The sequence below is a fragment of the Equus asinus genome, chromosome 12 (assembly GCF_041296235.1).
Source record: "Equus asinus isolate D_3611 breed Donkey chromosome 12, EquAss-T2T_v2, whole genome shotgun sequence".
Lineage (NCBI taxonomy): Eukaryota > Metazoa > Chordata > Mammalia > Perissodactyla > Equidae > Equus > Equus asinus.
In genome coordinates, this window is record NC_091801.1 from 38005588 (window position 1) to 38018620 (window position 13033).

The window sequence follows — 13033 nt, forward strand, 5'->3', positions numbered from 1 at the left end:
TAGATTATTCTTACAGACCAAGGATCATATGCCCCTAAGCTCCCTGAACTAGTGGAAAAATTCAAACATCAAGGACGTTTTTCTTCATTAAATATTCCTGTGTGCAAGGTATTATGAAAAAAACTTAAATTCCTGCTTTCATTTTAAAAAGAATAATTGGCTGAATGACTGCAACTTGCTCTTAGTGCCATCAACTCCTAGCAACCCAGTGCACAGCAGCAGAACCCTGCCCAGTCTTTTTGCGCCTTCCTCTCACCTTGTAGCACTATATCAGACAATGCTCTGCTGCTATTTGTGGGGTTTTCATGGCCAATTTTTTCTGAAATGAGTGGCCAGGTCCTTCTACCTAGTCTATCTTAGTCTGGAAGTGCCACTGAAACATGTCCACCATGGGTGACCCTGTTGGTATTTGAAATACCAGTGGCACAGCTTTCAGCATCACATAGCTGCCACAATATGACAACCAAGAGACAGACAAGTGGTGTGGTTCCCTGACGGGAAATGAATCCATGCCATGGTGGTGAAATCACCAAATCTTAACCACTAGACCACCTGGGCTGGCTATCTCTAAGTTAGGTAGTTTAAATTGAGAAACACTGATATAAACTATAAAGAAAAAAAAAAAAGGCTATGAATTACAAAAGGTTAGAAATCCCAAAAATGAAGAACACAGGTGGTAGTCTATATCTCATATTTGAGCCATTCTCAGCATACTTATATTCTGAGCTCATCTCAATAGAATCCTAGTTGCTTTTACCTATATAAAATAGTGTTTATGAAAACTCTAAATAAAAGAAAGTCAAATTCCAGTCAGAATGGAAGTAAAGACCATATAAGATGGAAATCGATATTTACTGAGTGAATAAAGAGAAGTATGTACCAAACTAAGCATTTTCATACATTATTTCATTTAATCCTAGCAACTGGAGATTATCATCCTTATCTGCCGTGGCAAAACTGAGGCTCAAGAAGGTTAAGTGACTTGTGTAAGTTTGATTGGTATACCAGTACACAGAGTAGAGCTGCAACTTGAACCTAAGCCTGATGCCAAAACTCTGTCCTTTCTAATCAATGACCTAAAAGATACATGTATGTTTTAATTTACTGTATTTATTTTGGTGGAGTTTGATGAGGTGACACAGAAATATAAAGGGCTAAGGACAGCAAAGAAAAGCTGAAGAAGAATAAGGGGGATGACTTGCTTTACTGTAAAAAGACTAACTGAACAAAAGAGAGCCCAGAAACAGACCACATATATATTGCCACAAAAGAGGCAGAAGACTATCCTTTCAATATATATTGCTAGGATGACTGGATATCCATGTGGGAAAAAATAAAACTTGATCCCTACCCTCACATCATACAGTAAAATCAATTCCAAGTGGATTATAAAACTTAATTAAAAAACAAACAGAACTTTTAAAAGATAATATGGAATGCTCTTTCATGACCTTTCAATAGAAAAATATTTCTCAAATAAAATACAATATTCCATTCTGTTTCTTGACCAGAGTGGTAAAACAGTAACTGGTAATATTATACATTTAGATTTATGTACTTCTCTGAATTATATTTCACAATGAGAAAGATGAAAAATCTAGAAAGATAATCAACTGAAAATATTAAAGACATTTTAGAATCAAATGAAAATATTAAAGGCATATTTTGGAATTAAAATAATACAAAATTAGAAAACTACTTACTGGTTTTTGAAGTACAATGGGATGATCAGGCAGAAAGTCTGGTTTTTTTCTGCAGATGGAAACACTTGAGAGCTTCAAAAGGAAATCTCTGCTGTATTTAATTCTCTCTGTAGATATTAAACATCAAATGTAATGTTATAAACCATAGAACTCTCCCAGATCACTTTTTGGCTCATTTCTTTCTGCATGTCCCTTAACTGTCCATTATTTTATAAAATGATGAGTAGTTTCTATGCAAAAGAAAAGGGAGAAAAAAGCTTTGAAAAACATCTACTGCCTCCAATCTCCTTTTTACATAGAAAGGAAGCCAAGTAACTAAGGAAAAATGGAAGAAGAGAACCATTTCAGAAAAGTGGTGACACTTGCCTTCTTACGTCTGTTTATTCATGTCTAGTAAAGTGATCTTGGATTATAAATTATACCAGCAGTGACACCTATTGGGCAATTCAGATCCTGCCAAAATAGAACCCTAATAAGCCTATCTAATCTTTATATTAACTTACTAAAAATGTAATACAATCAAATAAATTCAATTCCAGAAACATTTATTGTACCTGTACTATGTATCAGGGACTGTGCTAGGTCATGATGAACAAGATCCAAGATAGGGTCCCTATCTTCAAGAGGAACAATAATTCAAATATCTGCAGATTTCTCATCAGAAACTATCACCAAGATAGATCATCTGCTAGGCCAAAAACAGTGGAATAATGTTTTTAAAGTGCTAACAGAAAATAACTGGCCACCTAAAATTACATATTGTGAAATAATAGAAAAAATATATACTGGTCTCTGTCCCTAGTTCCTGGCATAGAGCTCCTAAAACTCTTGTAATTTCCTAAGTGATAAGAGCACTAGGAGCATCTTCTGTTCTAATATTTGGTCTTTGATCCTGGTTCCTGACACAGAGCTCCTAAATCCCTTGGAATTTCCTGGGTGATAAAAATATCTTTTTTTCTAATGAGGTGACTCTTGGTGGGCTCCCGGATGGGGGCTAGTAACCAGAAAGACAAAGTAATAATTAGAAGCTTGGAACTTTCTGCCCCACTCCCACATCCTCCAGGAAGGGGAGAAGGGCTGCAGATCAAGTTAATGATCAATCATGCCTATGTGATAAAGCCCCCATAAAAATCCCAAAAGTACAGGGTTTGGAGAGCTTCTGAGTTGGTGAATACATCCAGGTACCAGGAAGGTAATGAACCCCAACTCCACAGCGAATGAAGCTCCTGCACTTGGGACCCCTCCAGATGGTCCCCTATATATCTCTTCATTTGGTTGTACATCTGTATCCTTTATCATATCCTTTATTTTATAATAAACTGGTAAACATAAGTAAGTCTTTCCTTAAGTTCTCTGAGCTATTCTAACAAATGATCAAATCCAAAGAGGGGGTGGTGGGAACCTCTGATTTGTAGCGAAGTTGGACAGAAGTTGTGGGTAATCTGGGGACCTACTACTTGCGACTGTCATCTGAAGTGGAATGTAGTCTTGTGGGACTGAGCCCTTAACCTTCAGCATCTGTACTAACTCCAGTTAGTGTCAGAATTGGATTGAATTATAGGACACCTAGCTGGTGTTGCAAAGAATTGCTTGATATGTGGAAACATCACACATCTAGTGTAAGAAGTGAATGTTGTGAATACAGTAGGTATTGAGAGTAGAGGAAAAACACAGGAGGAGTCTAGTTTTCTCCCTAACACATACCCAGTGAAAAAATCCTTCAGGAATGCATGTGAAGTAAAAATTTTCAGAAGAAAGAAAACTAAAAGAATTTGTCACCAGCAGAAGTGATCTACAAGAAATGCTAAAGGAAGTTCCTCAGGTTGAAGGGAAATGATACTAGACAGAAACTTTAATCTTCCGAAATAAAGGAAGAATAAAAGAAATGGTAAACAATTGGATAAATATAACAGACTCCTTGTTTCCCATCTAAGTTTTACAAAAATGTGTATGACTGTTGAAAGCAAAACTTCTGATACTGTCCGGTGGCATTTTCAAGGTATGGAGATATAATGCATATAACTACAGCAAGAAGTGCAGTGCAGTGGGGTAAAGGGAAGGGACCTACATATGGCTGCAAGGTTTACCATCACCATTTTGCATAAAGTAGCACAATATTAAAACACTGAGAAAGTTAGATATTAGAGTATATTATAATCCCTAGACCAACCACTTAAAAATACAAAGAAATATACCTAAAAATTCAATAGATAAAACGAAATACCAAGAAAAACTTTAAAAATCCAAAAAGTGGCAGAGAAGGGGAAAAAAAAAAAACAAACACCTAAACAAAAAACAGGACAAACAGAAAACAAGTAATAAAATAATAGGCCTAAATCCAACCATATCTCATTAAATATGAATGGTCTAAACCAGGGGTCAGCAAACTTTTTTCCTAAAGGACCAGATAGTAATTACAGTCACTCGTTGCTTTGATAGGGATATGTTCTAAGAAATGGGTCGTTAGGAGATTTTGTCGTTGTATGAACATCATAAAGTATACTTACACAAACCTAGACACTACAACCTACTACATACCTAGGCTATATGGTACTAATCTTATGAGAGACCACTATCATATATGTGGCCTGTCACTGACTAAACGTTGTTATGTGGCACATGACTATATTTGAGGAGTCTTGCGACATACGGTCTCTGTCACAACTAATCAACTCTGTCTTGTAGAGCAACAGGAGCCACGGATAATAAAATAAATAAAGCATGTGGCTGTGTTCCAATAAAATTTTATTTCCAAAACGGGCATTTGGCCTGAGGACCATAGTTTGCTAACTCCTAGGTTAATACTGCAATTAAAGGCCAGATATTGATACAATGGATAAAAAAAGAAGACTATGATATGCTGCCCTGCAAGAAATACATATTAAACATGAAGAAATATATAGGTTGAAAGTAAACGGATATAAAATGATATACCATGCGAAGACTAGAAATAAGGCTGGAGAGGCTATCTCAATATCAGATAAGAGAGAATTATCAATGTGTTTTGCCTAACAACAGAGGTTCAAAATATATGAAGCAAAAATTGACAGAAATAAAGAGGGAAATAGACAATTCCACAAAAACATCAGGTAATATAACAAGTCCCTCCCTCAGCGATTGATAGAACTAGACAAGAAAAAAAATCAGAAAAGACATAGATCTAAACAATGCTATCAACCACCTTGATTTAACTGACAATTATAGAAACTACATCAACAACCAAAAAATACAAATTATTTTCAAGTAGATATGGTACAGTCACCAAAATAGACCATAAAACAAGTCTCAATAAATTTAAGAGGCTTGAAATCATTCTCTAACAACAAAATTAAATTAAAAAATCTATAACAACAAGATACCCAGGAAAACCCCAACTGCCACTAACTGCTCAGAGGAAAAAATAGGGAAAAAAAAAAAAGACTACACAAAGGCGCATAAGGAAATTTTAGAAAACCAAACATAAACACATGATCCAAAATACTTCCAGAGCAACAACAGCAGCAAAAAACCAAAACAAATAACAAGGCCATTTATAAAGAATTGAGAATCAGAATGGTACTGGACTTCACCGAATTAAAGCCCAATTAATACAAACTGTTAGAAAATAAAGGAAAATGCCTTAAAAATTCAGAGTGAAAAGAATTTTTAAACTGAAATTTTTTAAAAAAATCAAATTCTATATTTAATCAATACAACAGAAACCCAGCTAGTTATGTATGAATGTGCGTTTCCAAAGCACATGCTCCTAAAGTTGAAGATTCACTCCCTGCATCAGGAAGCTCTGACAACAGTATCAAGCAGAGTTCTACTAATTCTTCTTTTCTTCCTCTTCTTCCTCCTCCACAGCTTTATTGAGGTATAATTTACATACCATAAAATTCACTTATTTTGAGTAAACAATTGAATGATTTTGGTGTATTTACAGAGTTGTGCAACCATCACCACAATCTATTTACAGAATATTTACATTAACTACCATCAGATACCTCATTCCCATTTGTAGTCATTCTCCATTCTCAATCCCATATAAGCAATCTTTATTTGTATAGATCTGCCTTTTCTAGACATTTTATATAAATGGAATCATACAATATCAGATCTTTTGTGTCTGGCTTCTTCACCTAGCTTAATGTTTTTGAGGTTCATGCTCAACCTGGAATTTTCTATCTAATCAAACTATCAATCAAGTGTGTAAGAAGTACATCTTCAAATAAACAAATTCAAGAATTTACTAACCCAATACCCTCTTTTAGGAAGCTCCTGGAGAATGCACTTGAGCAAAATGTGGAAGTAAATCAAGAAAGAAGAAAACATAGGAATCAAGAAACAAGTGATATCAGTGAAAATGACCAAGTAGGGAACTCTGAAAGTTCATCATCCCTCCACAAAAAGGGACAAAAAAATTGGCAAAAACATCTAGAATCAACTTTTTATGAATCCTGGAATCTAATCAAAAGCTTACAAAATCAGTCAACTGCTTGGTGAAGGAAAAAACAGCTAAATTTAGTAAGGAGTTTTGTGGCATTTTAACTTGCCTGGGAGATTCCCCCACATCTAGCTCAGCTACGGCCTCAAAAACAACAGCCCTCATTCCCGGTACAAGTTCCTAATATAGGAGAAAGCAGTACAGACCATTTTCTCAAAAAATTGCAGTTGCTTGTTTTGACCTGTCTGCTGTCTCCCTCAAGAATCATCTCAAAGGACTTGCCTGTATTTCACCTAACTACGAACTCTCCCAGGGCTGAGGCTGATGTCAGAATCCATTTGTCAAAACATTTATAGGGAAATGTATTAGCCACTTCCACCTGGGACAAGGGATAACAATTGAAGTAAACAATAGGCAAACCAAAAAGCTTGGGAAGAAAGGCTAGGGAGGGGGACGGCCCCACGGCCAAGTAGTTAAGTTCCCGCACTCTGCTTCGGCAGCCCAGGGCTTCGCTGGCTCGGATCCTGGGCACGGAGGTAGCACTACTCACCAAACCATGCTGAGGCGGCATCCCATATACCACAACTACAAGGACCCACAACTAGAATATACAACTATGTACTCGGGGGCTTTGGGGAGAAGAAGAAAAAAAGAAGATTGGCGACACATGTTAGCGCAGGTACCAATCTTTAAGAAAAACAAAACAAAACACTCTTCCAGTCTTTGCATATGGCCTGTGTGTGTGTGTGTGTGTGTGTGTGTGTGGGTGCCATGTCTGCACCCAGGATCTGAACTGGCAAAATCCTGGGCCGCTGAAGTGGAGTGTGCAAACTTAACTACCTGGCCACAGGGCTGGCCCCCGGAAGTGTGTTTGTTTTCTTTCTGTATTTTTAGGTTTAGGGCATTGAAGGAAATCTCTGCCAAATCATTAGCTGATCACAAAGATATCACAATAGAGATTTGAGTGGCTACATATGACAAATACAGACGCTACAATATTAGTTCAGAAAAGCCACCAAACAAACAACAATTACAAACAAGCAGCAACAAAAGACCCTAACAAAGGGAGAAAAATCTGATTTCCAGAGTTGGCACATTATAATTCTCAAACTATCCAGTTTTCAACAACAAAATAATACAAGTGAAATAAGTCAGAGAAAGACAAGTATCGTATGATGTCACTTATGTGGAATCTAAAACACAAAACAAAACAAAACTCATAGATACAGAGAACAGACTGATGGTTGCCAGAGGGAGGGGGTTTGGGGCGAGGGCGAAATGGGTGAAGGGGGTCAAGAGGTACAAACTTCCAATTATAAAATAAATAAGTCATGGAGATGTAATGTATAGCATGGTGACTATAGTTAATAATATTGTACTGCATATTTGAAAGTTACTGAAGAGTAAATCTTAAAGGTTCTCATCACAAGAAAAAACATTTGGTTAACTTTCTATGAACTAGATTTATTGTAGTGATCATTTTGCAGTGTACACAAATATTGAATCATTATGTTGTGCACCTGAAACTAATATAATGTATGTCAATTATACCTCAATAAAAACTATATATAAATTTTTAAAAAATAATAAAAATTTTCATTTTGGAAAAAAAGGCAGAATAGCTTAACTCAATACCTAACATTAAACATTAAGGAAGTAAAAAAAGAAGAGCAAACTAAATTAAAAGCTAGCAGAATGAAGGAAATAGTAAGGATTAGACTGGAGATAAATGAAATGGAGATTAAAACAATAAAGAAAATCAACAAAACCAAAAGTTGGTTATTTGAAAGATCAAAATTGACAATGACTAAGAAAAAATGAAGACTCAAATTACTAAAATAATGAATGACAGTGATTGTATATCATGCAACTTTGCTGAATTCACTTATTAGCTCTAATAGTTTTTTATGTGGATTCTTCAAGATTTTCTATAGGTATATGATTGTGTCATCTCTGAATAGAGATAACTTTACTTTCTCCTTTCCAATTTGAATGTCTTTTACTTCTTTTCCTTGACTAATTGCTCAGGCTGGAACTTGCAGTATAATGCTAAATAAAAGTGGTGAAAGCGGGCATCTTTGACTTATTCTCAATCTTGCGGGGAAAGCCTTCAGTCTCTCACCATTGAATATGATGTTAGCTGTGGGCTTTTCATATATACCATTTATCATATTGAGGAAATTCTCTTCTGTTCCTTGCTTTTTGCAAGTTTTTATCATAAAAGGGTGTTTGAATTTGTCAAATGCTTTTTCTGCATCAACTGAGATGGTGATCTTTTTTGTCCCTGCATTCTGTTAGTGTGGTGTATTACATTGATTGATTTTCGTATGCTGAACCATGCTTGCATTCTTAGGATTAATCTTACTTGGCCATGGTTATATAAACTTTTTACTGTGCTGCTGGATTTGTTTTGCTAGTGTTTTATTGAGGATTTTTCTGTCTATATTCTAAAAGAGACTGATCTGTAGTTTTCTTTTCTTGTGATGTCTTTGTCTGGCTTTGGTATTAGCATACTATTGGCCTCACAGGATAGTTGGGAAACGTTCCCTCCTCTTCAAGTATTTGGAAGAGTTTGAGAAGGACTGTTCTTTAAATGTTTGGTAGAATTCACCAGTGAAGCCATCAAGTCCTGGATCTTTCTTTGTTGGGAGATTTTTTTATTACAAATTTAATCTCCTTACTTGCTATAGATCTATTCAGATTTTCTATTTCTTCTTGAGTAAGCTTTGGTAATTTCTGTGATTCTAGTAATTTTTCTCTTGCATCTAGGTTATCTAATTTGTTGGTATACAATTAACTGTTGATAATATTCTCTTAAAATCCTATTTATTTCTGTAAGACCACAGCAATGTCCCTATATGAAATCAATTATATTTTATACACTATCAATGAACAATCCAAAAAGGAAATTAAGAAAACAATTCCCTTAGCATAAAAAAGAATAGCTAGGAATACATTTAACCAAAGAGGTACAAGACTTGTACACTGAAAACTGTAAAACACTGCTGAAAGAAATTAAAAATGACCTAAATAAATGCAAATATATCCCATATTCATGGATTGGAAGATTTAATACTATTAAGATGGCAATAATCCTTCAAAGTGATCTACAAATTCAACATTATCCCTATCAAAATTCCAACAGCTTTTTTTGCAGAAATGAAAAAGCTGATCCTAAAAATCATATGAAAGTGCAAGGGACCCCAAGTAACCAAAACAATCTTGAAAAAGAACAAAGTTGGAAGACTCATACTTCCCAATTTCAAAACTTATTATAAAGCTATAGTAATCAAAACAGTTTGATATTAGTATAAGGATAGACATACAGATCAAGGAAACAGAATTGAGAGTCCAGGAATAAACACACACATCTATGGTGAAATAATTTTCAACATAGGTGCCAAGATCATTCAATGGAGAAAAATCAGTCTCTTTAACAAATGGTGATGAGACAACTTGATGTTCAGTGCAAAAAAATGAAGTTGCATGTGTCCTTCAGGTGTCCTGTTGTGCTATGCGGGCTTCCTCCATTGGTCAATATATAAAAATTAACTCAAAATGCATCAAAGACCGAAATGTAAGAGCTAAACTATAAAACTGATGGGAGTAAATCTTCATGACCTGAGATTTGGCAATGATTTCTCAGATATGACACCAACAGCAGGAGCAATCAACAACAAAAAATAGATAAATTAGACTTCATCAAATTTTTTAAAAAATTTGTACATGTAAGTACACTATCAAGGGAATGAAAGGACAAGCTCCACTATAGGAGAAAATACTTGCAAATTATATATCTGATAAGAATTTAATACCTAGTATAATACATCTGAAAAGGGGCTAACATATATCATATATAAATATGTAATATCTAATACATATACACACCTGTGTGTATATACATGTGTACATATACACATATGTGTATATATGGAGAGAGAGAGAAGGGAAGGGAGGAAAGGGAGAGGGGAAGTGGAAAAGAGAGAGAACAGATAAGGGTCTACTATTCAGAACTCTTACAACTCAACAACAAAAAGAAAACAAACCAATTAAAACACAAAGAATTTGAATAGACCTTTCTCCAAAGAAGAAATACAAATGGCCAACAAGCACATAAAAAGATACTCAAAATCATTAGTCATTAGAGAAATGCAAATAAAAATCACAATGAGATACCACTGCACACTCACTAGGACAGCTATAACAAGAAAAGATCCTAACAAAGATGTCAAGAAATTGGAACCCTCACACGTTGCTACTGGGAATGTAAAATGGTATAGCCATTGTGGAAAACAGTTTGACAGTTCTTCAGAAAGTTAAACATAGAATTATCATATGACATGGAAAGTCTACTCACAGGTATATAGCCAAGAAAAATGAAAATAGGTGTCTACACAGAAGCTTCTACACAAATATTCATAGCAACATTATTCATAATAGCCGAAAAGTAAAAACTACCTAAATGGCCATCAATTGAGAAATAAACAAAATGTGGCACAGCCATACAATGGAATATTATTCAGCCATAAAAAGAAATGAGGTGCTGATACATGCTACACACAGATAAAACTTGAAAATTTTACAATAAATGAAAGAAGTCAGACACAAAAGGTCAGACATTGTATAATTCCATTAAATGAGATGTCCAGAATAAGTAAATACATAAAGACAAAAAGTAGATTAGTGCTTGCCAGTAGCTGGGCAGAGGGGAGAATAAAGACTAACTGCTTAATGGGTGGGAGGCTTCTCTTGGGGTGATAAAAATGTTCTGGAATTAGAGAGTGGTTGCTGCACAATATTGTACTAAAAGCCACTGAATTGTACACTTTAAATGGTTTAAATGGTGAATTTTACTTCAATTAAAAAAAGAAAAAGAGGTGACATCAGCGACCTGGCAGAGTGAAGTGTTCCCTTTCTCTCTCCCTACTTTGAACTACAACTAAATAGACATTCACTGACCAATGGAGGAAGCCCGCACAGCACAACAGGACACCTGAAGGACACATGCAGCTATACACCTGAGGGTGGATGGACTGGCCCCCTGGGAAGTGGCAGAGATAGGTGAGCATGCCCTGCTCTCCCTTGGCAGCCCTGTACATGCACATGAATACTTTCCAGCCTGTACAAGTGCCTGGAAAGCAGGAACACACACCAGGGCGACCGTAGGCGGAGGCAGTGGTGACCCTTAGTCCACACTCGTGATCGTTCTCCCAGTAGGGAAGGGGAGCCCACCATGCCCCAGTGCTGCCAAGGAGCGGCCCTAGCTAGGTCCAGTGAGGGAGCCTCACCCACCAAGCACAGCGGCACATGGACTGTAAACAGAGATCACAGCTGATCTAATCACTGGGGCAAGCACACCCCAGGCCAGAGAGAGCACTAACAGTGCTGCTGAGCCCCGAAAGAGGGAACGCGTCCTGGGCAGCTGTGGGAAAAGGCAGTGGCAGCTTTAAGCCAGCTCAGGTTCACTTTCCTGGTGGGGATGGGGAGCCCACCATTCCCCTGTGCCATCAAAAAGCAGCCCTAGCTTGGGTTCCAGGGAGGAAGCCCCGCCCGCCAAGCAGAGCAGTCCTCGGACCTCAAGCAGAGACTGCAGCAGATCTATGGCTGGGGCAAACAACCCAGGCCTGTGCGAGCTCAGAGTACTGCTGAGCCCCCAAAGAGGGAACGTGTCCTGGAGGCTGTGGGAAGAGGCAGTGGCAGCTTTTAGCCCACTGGTGATCACTTCCCTGGTGACGAGGGAGAGCCCACTGTGCTGTGAGGCGTCAAAGAGTGGCCCTAGCTCCGTCCAGAAAGGAAGGTGCATCCACCAAGGACAGTCCACACAAGCACGTGAATGAACCCGGGCTGGGGCAAGCAGTCATAATACCCCCACAGTTTCTAGCAGACAGGGTGGGGCCAGAAACTCTCCTCCTGCTTCCCCCTAGCCATAACAGGTGGAATCTGCAAACTAAGAAAACCACAAATGCCCTGACAAAAGATTAGTTTGTCAAACACCATGAGAAACTGCAGCAACAATTCAGACCAGAAGGAAAATGACAATTTCCCAGAAACCAATGCTGAAGACACAGAAATTTACAACCTAAATGACAGAGAATTCAAAATAACCATCATAAGGAAACTCAATAACTTACAAGAAAACACAGAAAGACAATTCAAGGAGCTCAGCAATAAAATGAATCTCTTCGTCAAAGAGATTAAAACTATTTTAAAAACATCAAGCAGAAATTCTGGATATGAAAAACACAATTAATGAAATAAAAAATAATCTAGAATCATTAAGAAACAGAACTGATCTTATGGAGGAAAGACAGTCTTCTAGAGGATAAAAATGTAGAAATTCCACAAATGGAGGAGGAGACAGAACTAAGATTTTAAAAAAATGAAGGAATTCTTTGAGAAATATCTGACTCAATTAGGAAAAGGAACATAAAGATTATAGGTATTCCAGAGGAAAAGAGGGAGAAAGGAGCAGAAACCTGTTCAAAGAAATAATTGCTGAGAACTTCCCAAACCTGAGGATGGCCTCAGATTTAGAGATAAATGAAGCCAGTAGAACGCCCAACTTCATCAACACTAAAAGACCATCTCCAAGGCATATAATAGTAAAAATAGCAAAAGTTAATGATAAAGAAAAAATATTAGGAGCCGCAAGACAGAAGAAAATAACCTACAAAGGAAACTCTATCAGGCTTTCTGCAGATTTCTCGGCAGAAACTCTACAGGTTAGGAGAAAATGGAATGATATATTCAAAATACTGGACAGCTACATGCAAAAGAATCAAAGTAGACCATTATCTTACACCATACACAAAAATTAACTCAAATGGATTAAAGATTTGAATGTAAGACCTGAAACCATAAAACTCCTAGAAGAAAACATAGGCAGTACACTCTTTGACATTGG

General features: G+C 36.8%; 1 protein-coding gene across 1 annotated transcript in view; it reads right to left on the minus strand.

Annotated features, from left to right (window-relative positions):
* C12H8orf88 (chromosome 12 C8orf88 homolog) overlaps positions 1–13033 on the minus strand; it is a 33948-nt gene that overhangs the window by 2390 nt on the left and 18525 nt on the right. The window contains exon 5 of the mRNA XM_014853408.3: positions 1704–1810. Coding sequence (XP_014708894.1) covers positions 1704–1810 — 107 coding nt within the window. The remainder of the gene's footprint in view (positions 1–1703; positions 1811–13033) is intronic.